This window comes from Sphaerodactylus townsendi, linkage group LG05 (assembly GCF_021028975.2).
Source record: "Sphaerodactylus townsendi isolate TG3544 linkage group LG05, MPM_Stown_v2.3, whole genome shotgun sequence".
NCBI classification, from domain to species: Eukaryota; Metazoa; Chordata; class Lepidosauria; order Squamata; family Sphaerodactylidae; genus Sphaerodactylus; species Sphaerodactylus townsendi.
The window spans coordinates 697360-719571 of NC_059429.1; the positions used below are offsets into that span (position 1 = coordinate 697360).

At 52.3% G+C, this 22212-nt stretch overlaps 2 protein-coding genes across 4 annotated transcripts in view; one reads left to right on the plus strand and one right to left on the minus strand.

Moving 5' to 3' along the window:
- Positions 1-15768, plus strand: part of GRIN3B (glutamate ionotropic receptor NMDA type subunit 3B) — a 60860-nt gene extending 45092 nt beyond the window's left edge. The window contains exons 11-15 of the mRNA XM_048496474.1: positions 3092-3207; positions 6191-6342; positions 7878-8042; positions 11190-11257; positions 14034-15768. Of these exons, the coding sequence (XP_048352431.1) occupies positions 3092-3207; positions 6191-6342; positions 7878-8042; positions 11190-11257; positions 14034-14421 (889 nt within the window). The 3' untranslated portion in view covers positions 14422-15768. The remainder of the gene's footprint in view (positions 1-3091; positions 3208-6190; positions 6343-7877; positions 8043-11189; positions 11258-14033) is intronic.
- A 2649-nt stretch (positions 15769-18417) lies between these two features.
- TMEM259 (transmembrane protein 259) overlaps positions 18418-22212 on the minus strand; it is a 46996-nt gene continuing 43201 nt past the window's right edge. For all 3 annotated transcript variants that reach the window (XM_048496154.1, XM_048496152.1, XM_048496151.1), the window contains one exon: positions 18418-21002. In XM_048496154.1, coding sequence (XP_048352111.1) covers positions 20292-21002 — 711 coding nt within the window. In that variant the 3' untranslated portion in view covers positions 18418-20291. The remainder of the gene's footprint in view (positions 21003-22212) is intronic.

Sequence of the window (22212 nt, forward strand, 5' to 3'; positions counted from 1 at the left end):
AGAAGATGTTCTCCAAGTGCTTTGCCTCTAGTGTTTTTGGGATGGCGCTCAGCATGCTGATTACCACTGGGACGACCTCAGCTGGTTTGTGCCATAGATGCTGAAGCTCGATTTTCAAATCGCAGTATCTAGTGACCTCCTCGTGTTCTTTTTCAATGACCCTGCTGTCACCGGGGACTGCTATGTCGATGATGGTCACTTTCTTGTCCTCGATCACGGTGATGTCTGGTGTATTGTGATTCAACACTTTGTCTGTTTGGATTTGAAAGTCCCACAGGATCTTGACTTTCTCATTTTCCATTACTTTCTCTGGACAATGTTCCCACCAGTTCTTAGCTGTTCTTACGTTGTAATTCTTGCATAAATTCCCATGGATCATCTTGGCCACTGAGTTGTGTCTCTCTTTGTACTCAGTCTGGGCAATTTTTGTGCAGCAGCTGATGACACATGATCACTACAGTTTCATCAGCTTTGGCACAACAATCTGCATTTTGCATCGATCCGAGGATTTTTTTATTTTGGCCTTGATTGAATTTGTTCTAATGGCTTGCTCTTGAGCAGCTAAAATCAGGGATTCAGTTTCCTTTTTTCAGAGTACCAGTTGTTAACCACAGCCAGGTCTTTTCGTTGTCCACCTTGTTTTTGATTTTCTCCAGAAACTGGCCATGCAGTGCTTTGTTGTTCCAGCTTTCAGTCCTCATTTTAATCACATTTTTCCTGTATTCTTGTTTGGTTTTCTGGGTCTTCAGCAAATGTCTGTTCTTCACTTCAATCAATGCCTGTTCTTGACTTTTCTTCACATAATCGGCCAGTGCATGCTTCTCTTCCACTGTTTGCTGTACTTGCAGTAAACCTCTGCCACCAGATCTTCTATTATTATTATTATTATTATTATTATTATTATTATTATTATTATTATTATTATTATTATTATTATTATTATTATTATTATTATTATTATTATTATTATTATTATACACATAACAACACAGCACAAGTGTCTGGAATTCATCTCTGAATATCAAGTCCTTCCCAAGGACCTAGGATATTAGAGGTATTTGCGTAGAATGTGTGCAGTTCCTAGAAGTGCTGCTTTCTGCAGCATGTGGACTGATGTTCTGTCCAAGTTTAGGCTTTCCAGATGTTTTTCAAGATTTCTTGGGATTCCTCCTAGAGCACCGACTACTAGTGGGATTACTGTTGTTCTTTTTTGCCACAATCGTTCGACTTCAATTTGCAGGTCCTTGTATTTTGTGATCTTTTCCAGCTCTTTGTCCTCTACCCTGCTGTCAACTGGCACAGCAACATCTATGATCCAAGCATGTTTTTTCTCTACCACTGTTATGTCTGGGGTGTTGTGTGCCAGCCCCACCTACCACACAGGGTGTTTGTTGTGAGGGCGGAAGGGAAAGGAGATAGTAATACCCTTTGATGAGTCTCCTGACAATCGAAACTCCTCCTCCTCCTCCTTGGGCAGGCCATTCCATAGGGTGGGGGCCACTGCAGAGAAGGGACGCAGCACAGGCAGCGGATGATCTTGGCCATTTCCAGGTGGTGGCCCCTGTCAGACTCCATGCTCAGATGAGCAGAAGTGTCCTGGCAGAGCAAAGACAGATGTTTGTTTGTTTATCTATTTAAAGTATGTCTTTGTTTTTTCTTCCTTCCTTGCTTCTGTCCAAAATTTAAATGCCGCTCCTCTGCCCTCACAAGGTTCACTAATGAGGATAACAAATTAAAACATCATAAACCACATTTTAAAACAGTTAAAATCCCAGACATCATTAAACAATTAAAAACATTAAAACAACAAACACTTGGAAAAACAAATTAAAAGCACCTTTTAAGAGCCCCTCCCAGCAGGTTGTGTTATTTCTCCTTTTCCAGCTTCAGGCTCCCCTAGAAGTTCCACCCTAGAAATGTGCCTATTTCTTTCCAGCCCTGACACAACAGTGTCAGTTGGCCCACAACAGCGTCATGAGCAATGTCCTGTTTGACTCTCCAGTAGTTTTGCTCTGTAAAAATGCTTGCTTCCTTTTTGCTGTCATGAACTGGCTGCGTTTGAGGCGCATCAGCCTTTCAGCGGCGCGAGAGAGCCCTTCTGAACATGGAGGAGCATGAGCATAGCAAAATCTGCTTGCAACACTTTAGATCTGAGCTGTGGAGCAGGTCAGGTCTAACACATTTCAGCTTTCTTCCATTTCAGCAGAACTGCAACTCAGCACAGCCCCAGCAGCCGTCAGTAGCTGCCATTATATTTAGTTTAGATCTACACTCTTGCAAGCTAGTAAATCAAGACACTGTGGCATTCCTTTTCAGAGGAGCCGGGGAACGTCATGTTCTGCAGTGCCAGCTTTTAGCCCTGAGTCATGTAGCAACTCCAATTAGCCACCGTTTGTCTTAGCAGAGCTGCCAGGAAACTAAAGGAAGTGGAGTGCCGCTTTCAGGGGCACCCATGTTCAGGGGCACACACCTTTTGACCATGTTGGGGGAGTGCCAGGAGCTGGTTGTGTCCCTGTGTCCCTCTCCCGTGACACGGTGACCCAGCCAGTGCCCGGTGGCACCCCCCATGCTGGGGCACCGCTCGCTGGCACCTAAGGAGAGGCCCAGCTGCGTGGCTGGGAAGCCTCTCCTCCACTGGGGGATCGCTGGCACCCGAGGCCGGGCCCAGCCGTGTGGCAGGGAAGCCTCTCCCCTGCGGGGGGGGGGGGGTTGTGCAGCACTGTCCGGCTGTGCTGGCGGTGCCCGGCGCCAGACTGGCACCGAGGCTGGGCCCCGCCGTGCAGCCTTGAGGCCCCCCCTTACAAAGGGGAGATCTGGGCTCCCGCCCCCCCTTGCTGACAGGGAGGGCAGGAGCCGGCTTGCCCCCGTGGCATCCACCTGAGCCACCTGCCAGAGCCGCCGCGGTAAGTGGGGCGCTGGGGGGAGCAGGGGGGGCACTTTACTAGGTGCTGGCCCCAGGCGCTGTTTCCCCCTGGTTCGCCTGTGGCCGCTTTGCCAGACCTTCGCTCGGAGCTGTTGTGGGCAGCTGAGGTGAAGCCAGCCGACCGAGCGCTGTCGTGACTTGCAATGTTGTGGCTTTTCCTGCTGGCAGAACCAGCCCCCCGAAGCTGAACGCCTTCATCATGGATAAGTCACTGCTGGACTACGAGGTCTCCATCGACTCCGACTGCAAGATGCTGACCGTGGGGAAGCCGTTTGCGATTGAAGGTACGGGTGGGCAGGCCCAGGGGAGACCCCGTGACAGAATTCCCCCTACAGTCCTGGAGGAAAGTGAGGCAGCCAGTGAGGAGAGGAGCCGGGAGATCTCTGGTCTGAACTGTGCAGCAACTGAGATTAGGCTGCATTTATTTTAGTCAACTTACTTCTCTCCCCACCCCCTTCATTCTGCAACTCAACATTCGGGAATACACACACACACACACGCACGCACGCACGCACGCACACACACCCCGTCCCTCAAACTATGTTTGTGTGTGAACATCCAAGCATTGCTGGGGCACTTTTCATTGTGCCCAAACCATTGTGTTGTGCTTTTTGTGCTACACGATGCAAAATGCAGCCTGGCCAACTAACCAGTAGAACAGGGTGTTGTGGGTTTTCCAGGTAGCATAGGACCCTCTGTAGATGCCAGCCACAGATGCAGGCGAAATGTCAGGAGAAAAATCTACTGGCCATGCCACCCAGAAAACCCACAACACCACAGTGATTCTCGCCGAGAAAGCCTTTGACAATACATTGACCAGAAGGAGGCTGTGGGTTTTCTGGGCTGGGTGGCTGCGGTCTGGTGGTTTTAGCTCCTGACATTTCGGCCACATCTACGGCTGGCCTAGAGACAGGTCACGCAGGATGTTTCTCTTTGAGGCAGAGTGTGGAGCTAGAAGCCGTAGATGCAGGCAAAATATTAGGAGCTGAAACTATCAAACCGCAGCCACATAACCCAGAAAACCCACAACAGCCAGTCGATTCTGTCTGTGAAAACCTGTGACAGTACATTGACCAGTAGGAGTTTGAATATCCGGGTTTTGCTTCCTACCCAGGACTCCAAACATGGTTGGGGGAAAGGGCGGTTTCAATCAGCTGGGAAGACCATAACTCTGTTAATCTGGTGGGCGGCATTTGGCTGGAGGATCAGCCGTTGTGTCAGGCAGACAGGACTTTTTACCCAACAAATAATTCAACTGTGCCAGCTGACATAGTGATAGTCATGAGCTTTAAAAGGGGGTTAGATAGATTTGTGGGGGGAGAAGTCCATGAAGAGGAAGAGAAGAGGAAAAGTTGGTTTTCTATGCCCTGTTTTCCTCTACCGAAAGGAGTCTCAAAGAGATTTACAACGGCCTTCTCTTCCCCACCCCCAGCAGGCACCTTGCAAGGTAGCTGAGGCTGAGAGAGTTCGGTGGGAACTGTGACTCGCCCAAAGTCACTCCAGCAGGCTCTATGTGGAGGAGTGGGGAATCAAACCCAGTTCTCCAGTTTAGAGTCTGCTGCCCTTAACCACACGGCCAGGCAGGCTACAAGCTGTGTTTACTTTAGGAAGCTTCCATAATCAGAGTTAGCAAACCTCTGAATACCAGAGCCAGATGGTAACACCAAGGAAAATGTGACCTCTGTCCCTGCCCTAGAGAGCAGCTGGTTGGCCTCTGTGTGAAACGGGATGCTGGACCTCTGGTCTGATCCAACAAAGTCCCCATTCAGTCACCCCAAAGAACAGATGTGGTATGATGGGTACACTGATGAAGCAGGTTGCCAAGAGAACCCCTCGGCACCCACTCTGCCACCTTCTCTCAGCAGCTCCAACTGCCTCTTTCCCTGCCTCCTGGGTTGCCCTGGCCTCCACATCATCTGCGATGCTTTTTGATCTCCTGGCTTCTCATTAGCTCCGCAGCAAACAGTGGAGCTGAGCAGAATACCAATTACCCCCCACCCCCAGCACTGCGTTGCCTGCCAATTTTGATACTAGAAAGTGGAGAGCTTGCGATGCACAGCACCAGAATGACAAGTCAGAGAAGCTGCTGCCTTCCAGACAGATCCGGCTACCAACGGCAAGGGGGAAGTTGAGGAAGGAAAATGTTGGGATAGCATCTACAGGACTGTGAAGTGGGTTTTGCACCTGTCGAAGAGTTTACCTTACCTTTTTAGAAAGGGAGCACAAGGCAGTGTTAGCAGCATCAAATCCAAAGCTCACAGTGGTAACAAAATGGAATTTCCAAGTATGGGGGCCGTGTGCCAGAGTCATATGTCCTGGGGAGAAGTCTCTGGCCTTCATATTTCCAATGTTAGGAGCTTCCTTGCGGCATCTGGCTGGCTAGTGTTGGAGGCAGAATGCTGGGTTCCTCCAGCCCCGCCCAGCTTTGTCTTCTTAGACCAGCATGCTGTTTCCAAAAGTGGGCCACTAGATGGAATGGGGCATGAAGACCCTTCTTTGTTGGATGTTCCAGTGTTATTCAGCTAGACTTGTGTCAGATTCCCCGTTCAGACAATAATTCACTTGATTGGTTCAGGGCTTTTATTGAAGACATGTCAGGATCATAGAAAGAGAGTTCTGGCGGAAAGCGTGCCAAGAACCCCACCCCCACCTGAGAAGCAGACAGTTCACGTAGTCCAGCCTGGAGTCTCTTCCCAGCCGCAGGACTCCAAGGCCGCAGCCAGAAATGATAACCAGCACCTGCAAAAGTGAAAGCAAAGCCCCCCCCCCCCCCCACAACAGTATCATGACGATTTGCTTGGACCATGGAGGCTCCACTCTTCCAGCAGGGCCAGTCGTTGACATGGTGAAGCCCACTCCTCCTCAGAGGGTTTTTATATTCTGAGGATAAAGTGGAGGACAGAAGAATGCTGTGAGCTCACCTGGGTCTCCATCAGGGGAGAGCAGCGGAGTGGAAAGGAAATAAGTAAACAAACAAATTAATAAAATATCAACTGAAGGGAACTTGGGTACCTCTCCAATGCAAGAAGAATGGCCTTAGATAGCATCAGCTCTGCGCAGGCCGAGCACACTGATTACCTGCTAGACTGCATCAGTAGCAGCACCTGTTCGGGCTCTCCAGCACCGTCTTTTGGTTCTGGTTTGGCACTCTACACATGCTCATAAAAATTGGCTTGAATGAGTGTCCTGAACACACTCTAGTGAACCTGGGATCAACATACTTTCCCCTTTCTCTTCTCCACGGCATGTCTGTGTGTTCTCTTCCAGGCTACGGCATTGGCCTTCCCCAGAACTCACCTCTGACTTCCAACATCTCCGAGTTCATCAGCCGATACAAGTCGGCCGGCTTCATGGACCTCTTGCATGACAAATGGTACAAGATGGTACCCTGCGGGAAGCGTGTTTTTGCTGTCACGGAGGTACTGTGGCTCTTGAGGGTTTGGGAAGAGGAGAGCCCCCTGATAGATCTGGGACACTTTGGAGAATCTCTACCAGAGCAAAAAAAAAATTGGGGGGAAGTGGTTATTTGGCAATCCAGATGGGTCTCTGGGCCCCTGATCTGCATCCACCCCCCCCCATCCACCCCCCCCCCCCAAGCACACACATTAAAAAACTGCCACCACGCACTGGGACGATAATGGGATTTGGAGTGAGAGGGGGGATCCAAAGAGGTGAGGCAGAAGAGGTGGAGCTGATTAATGGAGCTGCAGTTTGAGGCTCTGGGATCAGCAAGGTGCGCAGGCATCAATGGCATTTGCACAGCATGGACAGACACATTCTAGCAGCAGGGACACTGGGTGTGCCAGCAGCAGCCAAAACCAGGCCGGTGAGTCTTCCTAAGCATCTCCTTTCCTTATAGAGGAGAAGTTCCCACTGAGGGCTGCTCCGTGCCTTATTAGATGTGTAAGAGACCTCTGAGAGCAGACTCGGTGGTGCAAGAGAGGACTGGGCAGGGAAGAATTTTAGCCCTCCATCTTCGTTCTCTCTGCGAAAGGGAAGGAGGATCCAGTGGGGCGAGATAAATTGTACAACTGTCCTTCAACAAAAGCATCTTTTCTCATGTGCAGGCCTGTTTCTGCCGTGGGGGGTAGGGAGCAAAGGCTGGTCCCAGAAATCTGCCAGTGTCTAGCCCCAGGACAACCCCCCCCCCCCCCCACACACACACACTGAAAACAGTTTCCCAGCAGGCCGAAAAAGAGCAGCTTGTTTGGATCACACTCTTGGGAGAGACTCGAGGCTACTTTGAATACTTTCTCCTTGAAAAATACTTTCCCTCTTGAAAAAAGCCTTTTGCCACCCCTGAGAGCTCAGGAAATCTCTGTATCCTTCAGGGCTTCCTGAACTGAAATTGGAAAGGTAAAACTGAAGTGGTTCTGGTGGGTTTTCCAGGGGGCTGCGTGGCCGTGGTCTGGTGGATCTTGTTCCTAACGTTTCGCCTGCATCTGTGGCCGGCATCTTCAGAGGTGTCTCACAGAGAAAAGTCTGTTTCTCACTGTGTCCAATGTGAAGGTTCAGCTTCATTGTGCCTGGATTTCCCCCCCCCCCCACCCCCTCGAACTCCCCAAGGTTCCAGTCACTTGTTCAGTTTGTCAGGCCTCAAATGCAAAATATGGCTGCTTGCGCCTGGAGTGACGACAGGCCGAGCCTATGACTGACTCGCACCCAGTGCCTGGCCTTCCTGTGAGAAGAGGCGACTGGTCCCTGCCACAGACTCCGGTCAGTGTCACGGAGGGGCAGATGGATGGGGCAGCGCAGAAGCCACATCACTGGACAAGGGGAGAAGGCAGGAGGCGTGATGGGTTGCCCGTGATCAGCTGTTTTGTCTCAAAGGGTGGTTGGATGGGGGGGGGTCTCAGCTGCCTTCTGAGGGGGGCCTCTGGGCATAAGGGGCAGCAGCCCCGCTCCGGTCTCCACAAGCCACAGTAATTCTGTGCTTTCCCCTCCTCCTGCCTAGACTCTCCAGATGGGAATCTACCACTTCTCTGGCCTCTTTGTCCTGCTTTGCATCGGTCTCTGTGGCTCGCTGCTGACCTCCCTGGGGGAGCACATCTTTTTCCGTCTCATCCTGCCCCGCATCCGACGCAAGAAGAAGTTCAATTACTGGCTCCACACCAGCCAGGTGAGCTCAGCTGACGCATTTCTGTCGCTCCCTGACCCTGAATTAGAAATGTTCACATTAACCCACAGAGGAGGGTTGGGTTCAAAATAAGCCTGATGTATATTTTTTGAAGCTGAACTTCCAAACGCAAGGCTGCAGGTTTCTCGTCCTCATGGATGCAGCTGTCACAGACAGGTGGTTGTTTGTGGTTGCTGGATTGTTGGCGCCCAGGGGCATTCTGGGAGAAATGAAAGTGGGGCTGAAGAAGCAAGGAGGGAGGGGCTCACAGGCCTGATAAGCCCCCCAATGATAACCCACCCTACCCTGCTATGGGCTTGCCAGTCCAGGCACCACCCCCCCCCCAGCCATTCTGGGGCCAGCCACCTCGCCCAGCCCCACCAAGACACACGTATGTCCTGTCTGGCCCTTGTGACAGACAGCCCTGGCTCAGCCCCTCTTCCCCCTGCGAAATTACCCAGAGCCTCAGGCAGGTTTGCTGGCAGCCTTCTGCTGGGGCTTTCACACCTGATCTTCACACTCCAGAGGTCGGTTCCCCTGCAGAAAACAGCTGCTTTGGCGGGTGGACCCCAGAACATCATTGGACCCTGCTGAGGCTCCCATCCTCCTCTGGCTCCGTCCTTCAATCTCCAGGAATTTTCAGACCCAGAGTTGGCAACCTTAGCCTCAAACTAACAGCAGGAGGTCTGCACTGCGTGCCCCACTTTGTCTGAGATCACAACCACTGCATGTGGCCAAGCCTGCCCTGAATCAGTTCCTCTGGCTTTTGTGTTTTACATGCCAAGCAAAAACAGCATTTATCTCTTATTGTGAGACTGCAGTCCCGAAATAAAGCGGCCTGTAAGACTTTATTGAGAACTGAAGCATGCGAGAGAGAGACGATTTCTGAGGAATATAGAAAGAACCAAACCTTAAATCCCTGCTGCCCTTGGCTTGCCCCTTGCCAGGCCCAAGAGGGCAAGCCAAGGGCAGTTACGGTAAAATAACAAAGGGAAGAATACCAACATTCAAATGCAGAGTTAACATTACAAAAGACAGGGGCCCGCCTGGCCACACCTCGGAGAGCGGTGGCTGCATTTTAGCTTTCGTTTCCTGGAAGGCTGGAAGGGGGAGGGGGGATGAGCCAGGGGGCCCATCCTGACATTCCGCCCCCCCCCCCAAAGGCCTCCCTCACGGATGCGGGCGTTCTGGGTATGCTTTATGGAACCCCCGTACTAAGCGTGGTGCGCCAACATGTCCGGCGTCCACCCACTCGTTCATCCCCTCCGGGAAATGGGTCCATGCCACCAGGTACTGCAGTCTCTTCCGGTAGACTCGGGAGTCTAGGATGCTGCGCACCTCCTGGTGTAGTTCCCCTCTTACCCGTTCTGGCGGAGGAGCCTCTTCTCGTGCGTGCCATTTGTCCGGAGGGGGCGCTGCCTTCAGCAGGCTACTATGGAATACCGGGTGCACCCCCCGAAACCTCTTGGGCAACTCTAACTCGGCCGTTACCAAATTAATCACTTTAGTCACCTGGTATGGCCCCAAAAACTTCTGTCCCAGCTTCCGGCAAGCCTGCAGCCCCCAGAGGTTTTTTGTGGAGAGGTACACCCAATCTCCGACAGCCAGAGGAAGGGGGCGCCTCTTCTTGTCGGCCTGCTCCTTATAGGCCCGTCTCGCTTTGTCCAGTGCCTTCTGCATGGGTCCCCAAGCCTCCCGGATAGACTGCACCCACCCCTGGAGCTCCACTGGCGCTCCCGACGTATCTGACAAAAAAAGGGAAGGGCTTTGGGTGCTGGCCTGACACCACTTCGAAGGGACTGCGCACGGCATTATTGTAGGCATACTCAGCAAACGGGAGCAGGTCGACCCAATTGTCCTGGTGGTAGTTTATGTAGCACCGTAAGTACTGCTCTAGTGTCTGGTTTGTGCATTCAGTCTGGCCGTCTGTGGGTGCGTGAAACGCCGACGAAAGGGCCTGTTCCGTGCCTAACAACTTTAGGAAGTGTCACCAGAACTGAGAGACAAACTGGCCGCCCCTGTCCGACACGACTTTCTCCGGAGCGGAGAGCAGGCGGTATATGTGCTGCACGAAAAGCTGGGCTAGGCGACTGGCCGCGGGCAGGGAGGAGCGCGGGACAAAATGGGCCTGCTTGGAGAACAGATCTACCACCACCCAGATCACCGTCTTTCCCCGACTCGTGGGCAAGTCTGTGATACAATCCATTGAAATCACCCGCCAGGGCTCTTTGGGAGTAGGAAGCGGCTGAAGGAGACCTTGTGCCTTCCCCTGAGTCCGCTTGTCCCCCTGCACACACTGGACACCCTTTTACGTAGGCCTCCACATCGCTCCGCAGTGAACGCCACCAGAATTGTCTGCGTGCTAGGTGCAGGGACTTTACAAAGCTGAAGTGCCCCGCCAATTTGGCGTCATGGTACAACTGCCCTTCCTGGCCTGGGGAGTTATATACAACTTGTTCCCCTCCCACCAGATCCCCTCCCGCAAGTCCAGCCCCTCCCTATCACAGCATTCCTCTGGGGGCACCGGCTGCTTCCCGCTCTCCTTCAGCGCCCCCTCCAAGCCCGCTGGGATGGGGGCGGGGTCGCCTTGGCACAAGGCTGGCTCCGGGTTGATACTGCCAAACTCAGGTGGGCGGGGGAGAACACGGAACTGCGGGGGGCAGCGCCTCAGCCCCTGGGTGGGGAAGGCGCGACAAGGCATCTGCCAAAACATTTGTTTTCCCTGGGAATAAATGCAGCGTGAAATCGAAATGGGAGAAAAAGTTGTCCCAGCGGAGCTGCTTGGCGGACAACTTCCCTGGCGCTTTTAAGACCGCCAAGTTCTTATGGTCCGTCCATACTTCGAACGGGAATTGAGCCCCCTCCAGCCAGTGGCGCCAAGCGCTCAGAGCCAGCTAAATCGCCCCCTTTTCCTTGTCCCCTACAGTCCAGTTTTAGTCCTGACACTTATAGCAAATTGTACAGAAGTTCTTTGTAAAATGAGGGAATCCCCCCCCCCCCACACACACACACACAAACAGAGGGAAACAGAGTTTTCTGGCAGAATGCGTATGATGATGACACGGGCAGTCTTCATGTGCTCAGAAATTCTTCTTCGCAATCCCAGATACCAAACCCTGCATTCTTTTCTTTTTCATATGCATATATCAGAAAATACACCGGGCTCTAAACATGAGTTTGGAGGAACAGAGAAACAAGAGGCTCAACCTGGAGAAAAAGTGAGTTCTGCTCCTGGCAGCTGAATCAATCTTTCTGTTCCTGCTCTCAGGATGAAATCTTGAAATATTCATGTGTTTGTTTATGTGGTGCAAAACAGTTCTCCTGATCTTGATGCTGGTTGGAGAGATAATTGCTTTACGAGAAGGGAGAAAGTAGAAGTGTTTTTCAGGGGGAGAGTGTCAACAGACACTGAACAATATTAGATAATTGGTCATTGATTGGATAAGTAATATCTAGTTTCTCTGTGCCCAGGAGAACAGAAGGTAGCGTTACAGGGAAATATATAATTAGCTAAAACAAATAAGTAACATTTAAAGCAGGTTAATACTAAAAAAAATGCAGCAGATTAAAATAAAAACCCCATGCCTTAAAGAAGGAGGCAGCAGATTGGAATATATTTATGTTTAGAATTGCATAGTTGGAAGGGGCCACACAAGGCAGCCCCCCAACCAGCTCAGGATCCGGCTGGAGCATTCTTGACAAGTGTCAGCCCAGCCACTGCTGGGGGCGGGGGGAAGCTCATCATCTCCCCAGCCATCCCATTCCACTGCTGAACTACAAGGAGCAGAAGTGGCATGGCAGGTGCACTCTAATCTGGAGAATTGGGTTTGATTCCCCGCTCTGCCACTTGAGCTGTGGAGGCTTATCTGGGGAACCAAATTAGCTTGTGCACTCCAACACAGGCCAACTGGGTGACCTTGGGCTAGTCACAGTTCTTTCAAACTCCCAGTCTTGCAAATGTGTGGATTCCAAGTAATCATAACCATCACCTCAAATTAAACTGGGGAAAACAGACCATCAGCTGATATAGGTGCTTCATAGTGGACAGTATATTTCCCTATGGCTAGCCCCTAACAATGGCCGAGCTGCCACATTTTGAAATGATTATAGTTTCCAGATTGTCTTCAAGAGCAATCCCATTGCAGTAGTCCAGCTCTCTCTCTGTGTGTGTGTGTGTGTGTGTGTGTGTGTGTGTGTGTGTGTGTGTGTGTGTGTGTGTTGCAGCAGCGTGGATCAGTGTGGTCTAAGTAACCATAGAGTTGGCAAACCGGATGCAGTTGATAGAAGGGCCACCCCCCCCATGCCAGCCTGCTTTTTGAAGAGCAAGGCAAGGGTCACGAGCAAAGTCCTTAAGTAGTTATCCTGCTCAGAAAAAGCCAACATCACTCCATCCAGGACAAGTGGATTTAGTCCTTCCCAGTCACCATCACCTCTGTCTTGTCTGGGTTCAGGTTCAGCTACTTCCTCCTTGCAGTAATTCAGAACCAAGACAGACACATCTGGGTGCTTGGATGATGAAATTCAGAGCTGGGTGTCATCCGTACATTGATGACCGTGGCTTCATGAGCCACGAGGGAGCCAGCGTGGCATTGTGGTTAAGAGTGGCAGACTCTGATCTGGAGAACTGGGTTTGACTCTACCCACTCCTCCACATGAGCAGCAGTCTCTTATCTGGTGAACTTGATTTGTTTGTCTGCTCCTCAGCATGAAGCCTGCTGGGTGACCTTGGGCTAGTCACAGTTCTTTCAAACTCCCAAGGACCCTGCCAGCATCCATAAGCAGGATCAAGCTGAAACTATTCATAACAAAAGGGCAAACAGGCGCTTCCGGCCCCTGAGCTTCACCTTCGAGTCAGAACGCATGAGAGAAATTTTGAGAGCAACGATCTTTGTAAAACCATCATAACTCGGGAGCAACTTTTAATTGCTGGCAAGATCAGACGTGGCTGTCATCAAGTCACGAAGCACTTTGAACATTTGAGCTGGATGGGATTCTGCTGGGGGGGGGGTCAAGAAAGGAAGTCTCCATCGCCCCCGTCACCAGCACAGGCCGCCTGCAAATGGGCTGTGCGACGGGCTCCGCCTGATTCATCCCAAAGCTTCTGCCGGCGTCTTTCCAGTTATCTTCCAGTTCGCTTTGTATTGCCCTTAAAATATTTTAATACCATTTGAAGTAATTCAGAAGCTGCTGAAGTTGAATAAAGTTGTCTGTCTGGAGATGGGGACGTTTGGCAGGGGATGGAGACAAAATTCGGAACAGCCTGTTGTTTTTCCCAAGGATTTTCCCCTTCATTTTGCTGACAGAAAAATGGGAATGTTTGGGAAAGCACTGAGGTGAAGAATGAGTAAAATCCTCTTAAGAGAGGATTTCTGACAGTGAAAATGTACAGCATGAAAGACTGGAAGCTGTTAGTGTGGGGTGGGCTTCAGTCCCTTCCAAATCTCCTTCACCTCCCCTTACCCAGCAAGACCAGAATGAGCTATTAGGCAAGGCTGACCACTGCGGAATGTGTGACGGAATCCAACCCAAACATGCACATTCCCCCCATCAGCACTGGCTGCAGAATTCCATTTTTCCCAGTGTGTAATCTGGTATAGCACAGGCCCAAATAGAATAGCTATGGCATGAGTACCCCATGCCAGTCAGAGGGAAGGGCACCCAGATGGGAAAGGGGCACCAAAGCCCCATGTACCCCACAACTAGCCCCATCTCATGTCTGCCATTTCACCCAGCATTGTATAGTTACACACTGTACTTTCATCAGTTTAAAAAAGTGGCTGGCATACTTTGGGTCTGTGCTCAAAGACCTTGAGGACTAGAATCTTTCTTTAATTTGATTGAAAACAGTGATTCTATTTCTGGATTCTCCGCCCGTGCAACGCCACTGCAGGAACGGCCAAAAGAGCCTGCTGAGCTGTGCTTGTGCAGGTGGCCCACTTACGAAGAAACACTTGAGCAGTGGATTTATGCTCCTGTCTCCTCTCCTGCCCCCAGGTGCAACATTGAAAAGAGCCAGGAGGGTCAGGAGCAGCCCCCTGCCCACCAGCCCAGCTGGAACAACCTCCGCCGCGCAACAGTGAGGAAGGAGGACAAGCGGGTGCACTTCAACATCGAGAATCCGCCGGACGAGACGTCGGAGGATGAGAGAGAAGCGCCCGTTTGGCACTGCATGAATGGACAAGATCCCCAGCAGGCCAGCAAGGAGGCTCAGGAGAAGGAACTGGAGTTGCTGGAGAGCAGGATTGCGGACATGCGGGAGCAGCTCCGGGCCGCGCTGGTGCGGAAGAGCGAGCTGATGGTGGCCCTGGGACCACCCCCAAAAGCCCCTCGGCTGCCCCCTGCCCTGAAAGCTCTCCTCAAGGAGAGCAAGGAAGAGAGGTGATAGGGCCAAGAGGCCTCTATTCCTCGGGTGGTGAGCGGGAGCCAGTCTCAACGTGAGAGGCAGGAAGTCCGCGGAGTGGCCCATTGAGGTTGAACAAGGCAGGCAGAGAACTGGGCAAGCAGGAGAGGGTCTGGGTGGTCTTGTGGGCTGACCCCTTACTCTGCTTCCTCAACCAAATTCTGTTCAAAAAGGCGACTGTCCGGGAAGGGAGGTAAACGGGGTCCAGGATGTAGGAGGAGTTGCTTTGGCCTGCAGGGACCTCTGGAGCCCAAGAGGTTACCTTGGTCCAGGGCTCCTTCGTGTGTTCGGGGCAGCCTGCCTCTTTTGGGTTAGGGTGAGGGGGCAGGCCCCATGCCTTGCCTGCAGGGTGGAACTCCACCATCTCTGCGTCAATGAGAATCTCAAGCACGGGGGGGTGGGGGGTGGCAGGAAGCTCTTTTCCTCCCTCTCCGAGGCACCAGGAGAGGCGAGGCTAAGTCAGGTGGAACCAAAGGGGTTCCTTTAGAAGAGCAGCTGCGTTGTATTGCGGGAAGTCTCCGGTTCAGGCCCCACCAGCACTGGTTTCAGGGGTCTCTGGTGCTGGGAGGGAGCCTTCCCTGCTTGTGATCCTGTACAACTTTGGCCAGCTGGGGTGAGCGGTTGGAAGCCAGCCTACCCGAACCCTGGGTGGAGAAGTCAGCTCCAGAAAAGGCCATTTTGAAGGCTTTAGTTCAGTGCTCAGTGTGAGGGGGCTTAATCCTGCTTCTTAGCGGCTGCTGGGAAAGTCTTCCTCTTACCTGTGACCTTGGAGAACCAGGGCTGTCCCATGCCAGACTCACCGCAAAAGGAAGCTGCAGTTGCTACCCTAGACCTGTCTGCAACCTTTAAAACATCATTTGTTTGGTGCCAGGCGAAGTTGGTGGCTTTGCTGACTGGTTGTCCTCGATCACTTTGGAACCGGCAGCCACTCCTGTGGCCTTCCCTGTGGCACTTTTAGCATGCTGGTTATGGCTGCTGCCGGTCAGGAGCTCAACCATGATTGACAGTCCTGAGGGCCAATCAGAAAGCCCTGTAGCCCTCTCCCAGAACCTTCACATCTGTCACAACATCTCACCTACTTAGCACACTAAAAGAACACCCTGATGGCCACCACTGGCCACCTCTGGAGGGTGGAAAACGTGAGGGCACACCCTCGGAGGGAGGGAGAAAGGGAGGGAGGGAACCATTCTCGTTCAGCCAAAACATGGCTGGGGCTTCCTGTCTCTTGGAAATCCTGTTTGGTCTAAGGCTTTCACGGCTGGACTCAACTGGTTGTGGTGGGTTTTCCGGGCCGTGTGGCTGTGGTCTGGTGGATCTTGTTCCTAACATTTTGCCTGCACCTGTGGCTGGCATTTTCAGAGGTGTCTCACAGAGGGATGCGTGCAACATCTATGGCTGGCATCTCTCTGTGATACACCTCTAAAGATGCCAGCCACAGATGCAGGCAAAACGTTAGGAACAAGATCTACCAGACCACAGCCACACAGCCTGGAAAACCCACAAAAGCCACCTGTTTTGTTTGTTTGCCAAACTGCATCGTTGGTTCCTGGCTACTCCTTTCCCAGTTTAGCAAAGTTTACTTTAAGTTAACATGCTAAACATCGGAGAAGACTCGTTCGCACAATTGTTTTGTTCAGATTCTAGAAAGCCCCCCCCCCCCCATTAAGGCACAGGTGAATTTGGTGAGATCAGGTTCTGAAAAAAAATGCTGTCCTTAACAACTTCCCACAGCATCAAATGCTTCCATGTTTAGCTGGCTGCCCTACTTGGGGACCTCTCCAGAATAGCACTGTGGAATCGGAACTTATTCTGTGCTTGCTTTAAGGAGGGGGGGGGGAGGTGGGTTTTGTTGTTTATTTCAAAAACTGTGTTCTCTGCCCCCACCCAGCATGAGCCCTTCTCTCTGTGGGGGAATCGACCTGAACAAACAAGAGCCAGGAAAGGTGTGATAGAAGCAGAACTGCTAGTCGGGGGGAGGGGGGGAGAGAGTGTGGCTGGAGATCTCCTGGGATTACCACTGATCTCCAGGTTTAGAGATTCCCATAGAGAATCTCTCACTTCCCATAGAGAATATGGCTGCTTTGGAGGGTGGGTTCTGTGGTACTGCACCCCACTGAAGGCCCTCGCCAAACCTTCTCCCCACAAATATCCAAGTATCTCCCACCCCGGAGCAGGCAACTACTCTGTTTCCCCGAATATAAGACATCCCCTGAAAATAAGACGTAGTAGAGGTTTTGCTGAAGTGCGAAATATAAGGCATCCCCTGAAAGTAAGACGTAGCAAAGTTTTTGTTTGGAAGCATGCCCGACGGACAGAACACAGAAAAAGAAGACATCCCCTGAAAATAAGACATAGCGCATCTTTGGGAGCAAAAATTAATATAAGACACTGTCTTATAACTATTCACACACACAGACACAGTTTTAACTATCTTGAACATTCGTCCAAGTGTAGCAGGGAAGCAGGATCCTGGGCAGCCGGGAGGGGGGACGATGAAGCCAGGCGAAAGGCTTTTCATGCACCCAGCTGTGCTTGGACTCAGTAGGCCCCACTCTGAGTTATCAAGTGCATCTTTACTGGGGGGGGAGGGGTGTGTGGCTGCTGCTACCGCAGGGCCAGCCCCTCAAAATCCACTGCCCCCCCCCCCCAATCCCAAACCCCCGTTCTTTTTGTATGCAATTAAAAGGCTTTCTGGCTAGGACAGTGGCCATCGCGTGCAAGTTGGCATTTTGGAACCACAAATGTGATCCTAGTCTTGTTTCAGAAGACTGTTGTATTCTGTTTATTTCAGAACAGCACTTCGAGTGGTCTGGAGAGGTGTGACTGTTCAGACTCTGTACATCCCTTGGAAACTTCCCCGTGTCATCCCTGTAGCATTCAATTCTGCACAGTATTCATGAAATGTTTTCCAAAAGCATCAGAAACGAGGTTGGAAACCGCTGCAAACTGTTAGCTGTGCGGAACGCAACTGCAGCAATAGGCAAACGCTGGGCGTGACCCAGACAAGACGAGGCGCTTCTGTTTGGCTTCTGGCAACCTTGTGTCTGTGTGTGTGGAGGCACCCCCATTGAGATGCAACAGCATTTGGGCATCGCTGTTACCAAAACCTTCTTTCCTCCCACATCAACTGATGTGGGGAGGAAGATGAGCTGCTTGGAGTAGGTCCCCAGTTCAAATGTTGCCCCACCACGTTCTTACGAAGTAGTCTGGCCAGTCATGGCTTAGCCTACCTTACAGGTCTGTTGCAGGTAAAAATGAGGAAGGAAAATGCCGTATCCCACTCAGCTCCTAGGAGGAGAGTAGAATAAAAATGCACTGGATAGAACTGCAGAACTTTTCCTTCATACTCATTTTTTGGCCTCAGCAAAAAAGAAGAAACTGGATCAGGGGGCAAAATAGGAGGAAACACTCTTCTTCTCTTCCTCCTCCTGCCCACAACCCCGGGGGTGATCTTTCCATTCCTGACAGGATTGGCTCCTTCATGCAACAGAATCCTGCCTGCATGTTTTCTCCGGTATCCCCAAAAAGTGTGACCCGTAGTTTTCATTGAAAAACAAAATCCAGACCGATTACCTGCCCTCCAAGGGACAGGGTGACATGCCTAGAATCTAAGGGACCCCCACATTTTGGGAAAGGATCACAAACCCTCCAGTTATGTTGCAGGATTCCATAGGGATTTATTGGGAAGCTTCAGCAAACATGTTAGGCCCTTCTGCTAGCAAACCAGTAAGACAAGGGTGGCTGTTCTGAGTTCTGGGGGTGGGATAAAAGTAAGAAGGATGAACTGCACCCCCTTCCACAAAAACCCCGCCAGGTGGCAACAGAAAGAGTAAAAACAGCATTTAGGGAAATCAGCCAGAAAATGTTTGGGTTCTTTGGAGAGCTGATTGCAGGACCCCCTCCCCAAGAATTGCCGGACCTTCTTAGCTGACTCTCTCGGATTTCTTCTGACAAAAAAAGCAATATAGGGAGACACTGTTAAGATATAGTATTTATTATATATATAATATAATACACATTTTGTACAATTAAATAGAATGGACACTACTCTTAATTCATTGTATGGTTTGGTGTGATCTCCTCCTCTCACATGCCCCCTGCCCACCAAAATATAATCCTAATCCTGGGCAGACAGACAAGGAGGCGGGCTCTGGACGGGAGACCGGGCTCTTGAGGTGTGGCAAGTGGCCAAGGGGGCTGCCCTCATCCCCTCCGGTGGGTAAGCTGGTTGCAGACAAGGGGCTTGGCCATCCGTGGGCCACCCACGTTTGTAGAGGTTTTTTGAGCTTTATTTCAAGTCCCGCAGCATAAGATGGCCCCCGCCCCAGCTTCCTGATCTAAAATGAAGGATGTGGAACCCCCCCCCCCCCGGCCTCTGTGCAACCCAGCAGGGATGTGATCTTGAGGCATTGAGTTCTGAGTCAAACCCTTTTCAGTATGAACGTCTCAGAAGAGACAGGGCCACCCCTTCACAAGCTGGTTCCCCTGCGAAAGATTCACACCCAATTTCCCCCCTACACTATTGCTAGAAACGGATGGGTCTACAAAAGGCACTGGAGTGTCAGTTCTGCAAACACAGCTGCTGCAGTATCCCAGCGCCACATAAAAGCATGGGGGGGGGGGGGAGCACCACTTCAGCAAGGGGCGACTTCCCTTCCCCCCCCCCCCCCGACAAATCCACCCTCTTGACTTCCAAGAAGGGGTAACTGTGGATGCATGGGAGGGGAACCTGAAAAATGCAGAGTGGGCATCTCCTGAGAGAAGGCACTGTGGGGCAGAGGGCGGCATCTCAAGTACTCATGCAGCAGCATCACCGGAAGTTGGGGGGGAAGGGCTAAAAACAAACAGCCAGGCAGGCCCCACTGAACAGCCGAACCAAAGCACAGCAACCAAGTCATACGTTCACTCTTTGCGTCAAAGTACTGAACAGGCCCACTCTTCTTCCCTCCCTTCTTCTGTCTCAGTGGGTCGGATTTGGGACACATCTCCAGGAAACCATTCGGAAGGACTTTCCGACCCCTCCCAACTAGCCTGCTGAATCACCAACCCCGCTGCTGTCCAAGCAGACTCCCTGGAGCAGCCCCAAGAGGGGGCTGGGAACACACCAAGCCAGCTTCAGGAAACGGCCACCCACTGGCAGAGTCGTTTACAAATTGCCGAGATGCCAGCCCAACCTAAAAAGGCCTAACCCTTTCGGATAACATAGTGGCTACTTTCCAAGCTTCATGTTGGTTAGCACACCCAGCCCCTCTGCCCTAAAAATCTCCACCCAGTTTTCTCATGTAGCATTGCAAGATGTCATTCCCGTCCAGAGCTGACGGCTACAATGAAGAGTCGAGGCTGCGGGTGGCCAGATCAGAACTTCTCACCTTGGAGCCGCCAGAGACAGCCCAACTGTAATGCAAGGGGAAAGAAACTGCCACTGGCGCTCCCTTCTGCCCTCCGCTCTGACCCTGGCTCACCCGACACCACCTGGCCTGAAGACAAGCCACCTCCTTGTTCTCTCTCAGCCAGAAGCCAAACAAAGCTTCAGGACAAACAGAAATGCTCAATGAGCAGACTTTGGTTGAGATCTCCAGCTGGGGCTCTGAGGGCACGAAGAATTAGGGGGAGAAGGGTTGTTGGGGGTGGGGTCTCAAAGCAGAAAATTTGTTTGGATGGGAGGGACTTGACCATGCCTAGCCCCCCCCCCCCCCCATTCCATTCTCATTCATATGTTTCTCCAGGGCTAGATGGTTCCCCGGGATCTCTTGCACGCCAGCCTCTCCACCCAGAAGGATTCTGGGTGCAAGCGCACATGAGCATGGGGTGAGCAACGAGAACACGATAAACTTTCAGCTGCTGGAGGTGGCTCAGGAGCAGTGGCTGGAGTCCAGTCCTGGGGAGGACAAGCTGTCCGGCAGTGCTGGGCAGGAGTCTGCCTCCCCTGGTCCCTCCTTCACCCTCTGGGCTGCAGAGCCCCCCGAGCCAGGGCCTGCCAAGCAGTCTGTGACCGGAGGCTCTGGGCGGTCAGAGGAGTCCTCGGGTGCCAAAGGGGGGGGGACGGCAGCAGGCGCCTGCTCTGCGGCACAAGTCTTGGCCATTAAGGCCCCCGCAGCAGGCGAAGCGGCCTCCACAGCAACGGGAGTCTCCTCACAGTCGCCGCTGACCAGGATCTGAGCCGCCTCGCTTGACGCAGCCGCCGCCAAGTCTTGTGACGTCTCCTCGGCCCGGGCCCTCGGCCCAACACTCGCCTCCAAGAGGGAGGCACTCAAGTTGGACAGAAAGGCTGCTTCGGAGATGACGGCGGCTGTCTCTGCCACCCAGCTCACGTTGCTCCCCAGGGCGGTGGCCTGGCCCTCCCCGGAGACCAGGGGGCCGCCCCCTTCTCCAGCAGGCCCCTCGGGCAGCAGGGGTGGCCTGCTCCCTGGCTCAGGGGGGGCGACCGCCATATTGTTGTTGAGATTGTCCTGGAGCGTGGTCTGGGTGCCCACTTGCTGGTTCTGAAGCAGCATCTCTTGAATCCGGATCTGCTGCAGGATGGCCGGCAGTTCGTAGTGATGGAAAAAGTAGATCATGGAATGCTGCGAAGTGAGGGGGGGGGGGGGCATTAATAGGCCCTGGAGCCCAGCAGCGGGCGGGCAGGACTGGTCTCCAGGGAAGTCAGCTGCCTCCGCTATATTTTGCATTCCCTCCCTATCCTGATTTTCCAGACCAGGCCAACCATTCTGAGCCCCACATGTCGTCGTGCCCCCCTTTGCAGCGCACGATCCTGACCCCGAGCCCCTCTGCCCGCCTTCCCATTCTTGGCACCAGAGGTCCAACTACCCAGCTCTCCATGTGGCACACAGGGCGCCAGCGGTATCCCTTCCCCAATCCCTTTTCCAGGGCACTGAAAAGTAGATTCAGCATAAAGATGACACCAGATTTGAGAATTCATCCACCATTTCCTGGACTGTCTTTGAGAGCAGCAGTGGAGTAGTGGTTAAGTGCAGGTGCAATCTGGAGAATTGGGTTTGATTCCCGGCTTTGCCACTTGAGCTGTGGAGGATTATCTGCGGAACTAGATTAGCCTGTGCACTCCAACACATGCCAGCTGGGTGACCTTGGCCTAATCACAGTTCTTCGGAGCTCTCTGAGCCTCACTCACCTCACAGGGTGTTTGTTGTGAGGGGGGAAGGGAAAGGAGTTTGTAAACCCCTTTTAGTCTCCTTGCAGGAGAGCAAGGGGGGATATAAATCCAACTCTTCTTCTCAGCCCCACCCACCTCACAGGGTGTTTGTTGTGGGGAGGGGGAGGGAAAGGAGATTGTCAGCCCCTTTGAGTCTCCTTACAGGAGAGAAAGGGGGGATAGAAATCCAAACTCTTCTTCTTCTTCAAGAATGCTCCCTTTGGTTCCTGGTGCCCTCCTAGTTCTGTCCCCAAGACACAAGGGCCCAAGCAGAGAATTCTAGAACAAAGGTGATCCAGAAAATGGCGGATGAATTCTCAAATCCAGTGTCATCTTTATTTTGAAAAGGGTATATTTGTGGGAGCTTGGTGGGGCACTAAACATCCAACCCCTCCACGCCCACCCCACCCCACCCCCCAGGAAATCTCGGTCCAGCCCAAGCTCCTCTTGCAGGTCCAGCAGCCACCAGGACTAGAACAGGAGTCCTCAAAGTGGCACCTGCAGGACCAGGCACACTCACGCCTTCTCTGGCACCCACATTTGTTTTTAGAAAGGGGTGGGGCCAAGTGTGGCTTCTGACTGCCCACTGGCAAATCTGCCCTGCTCTGGCAGCGAAGGACAGT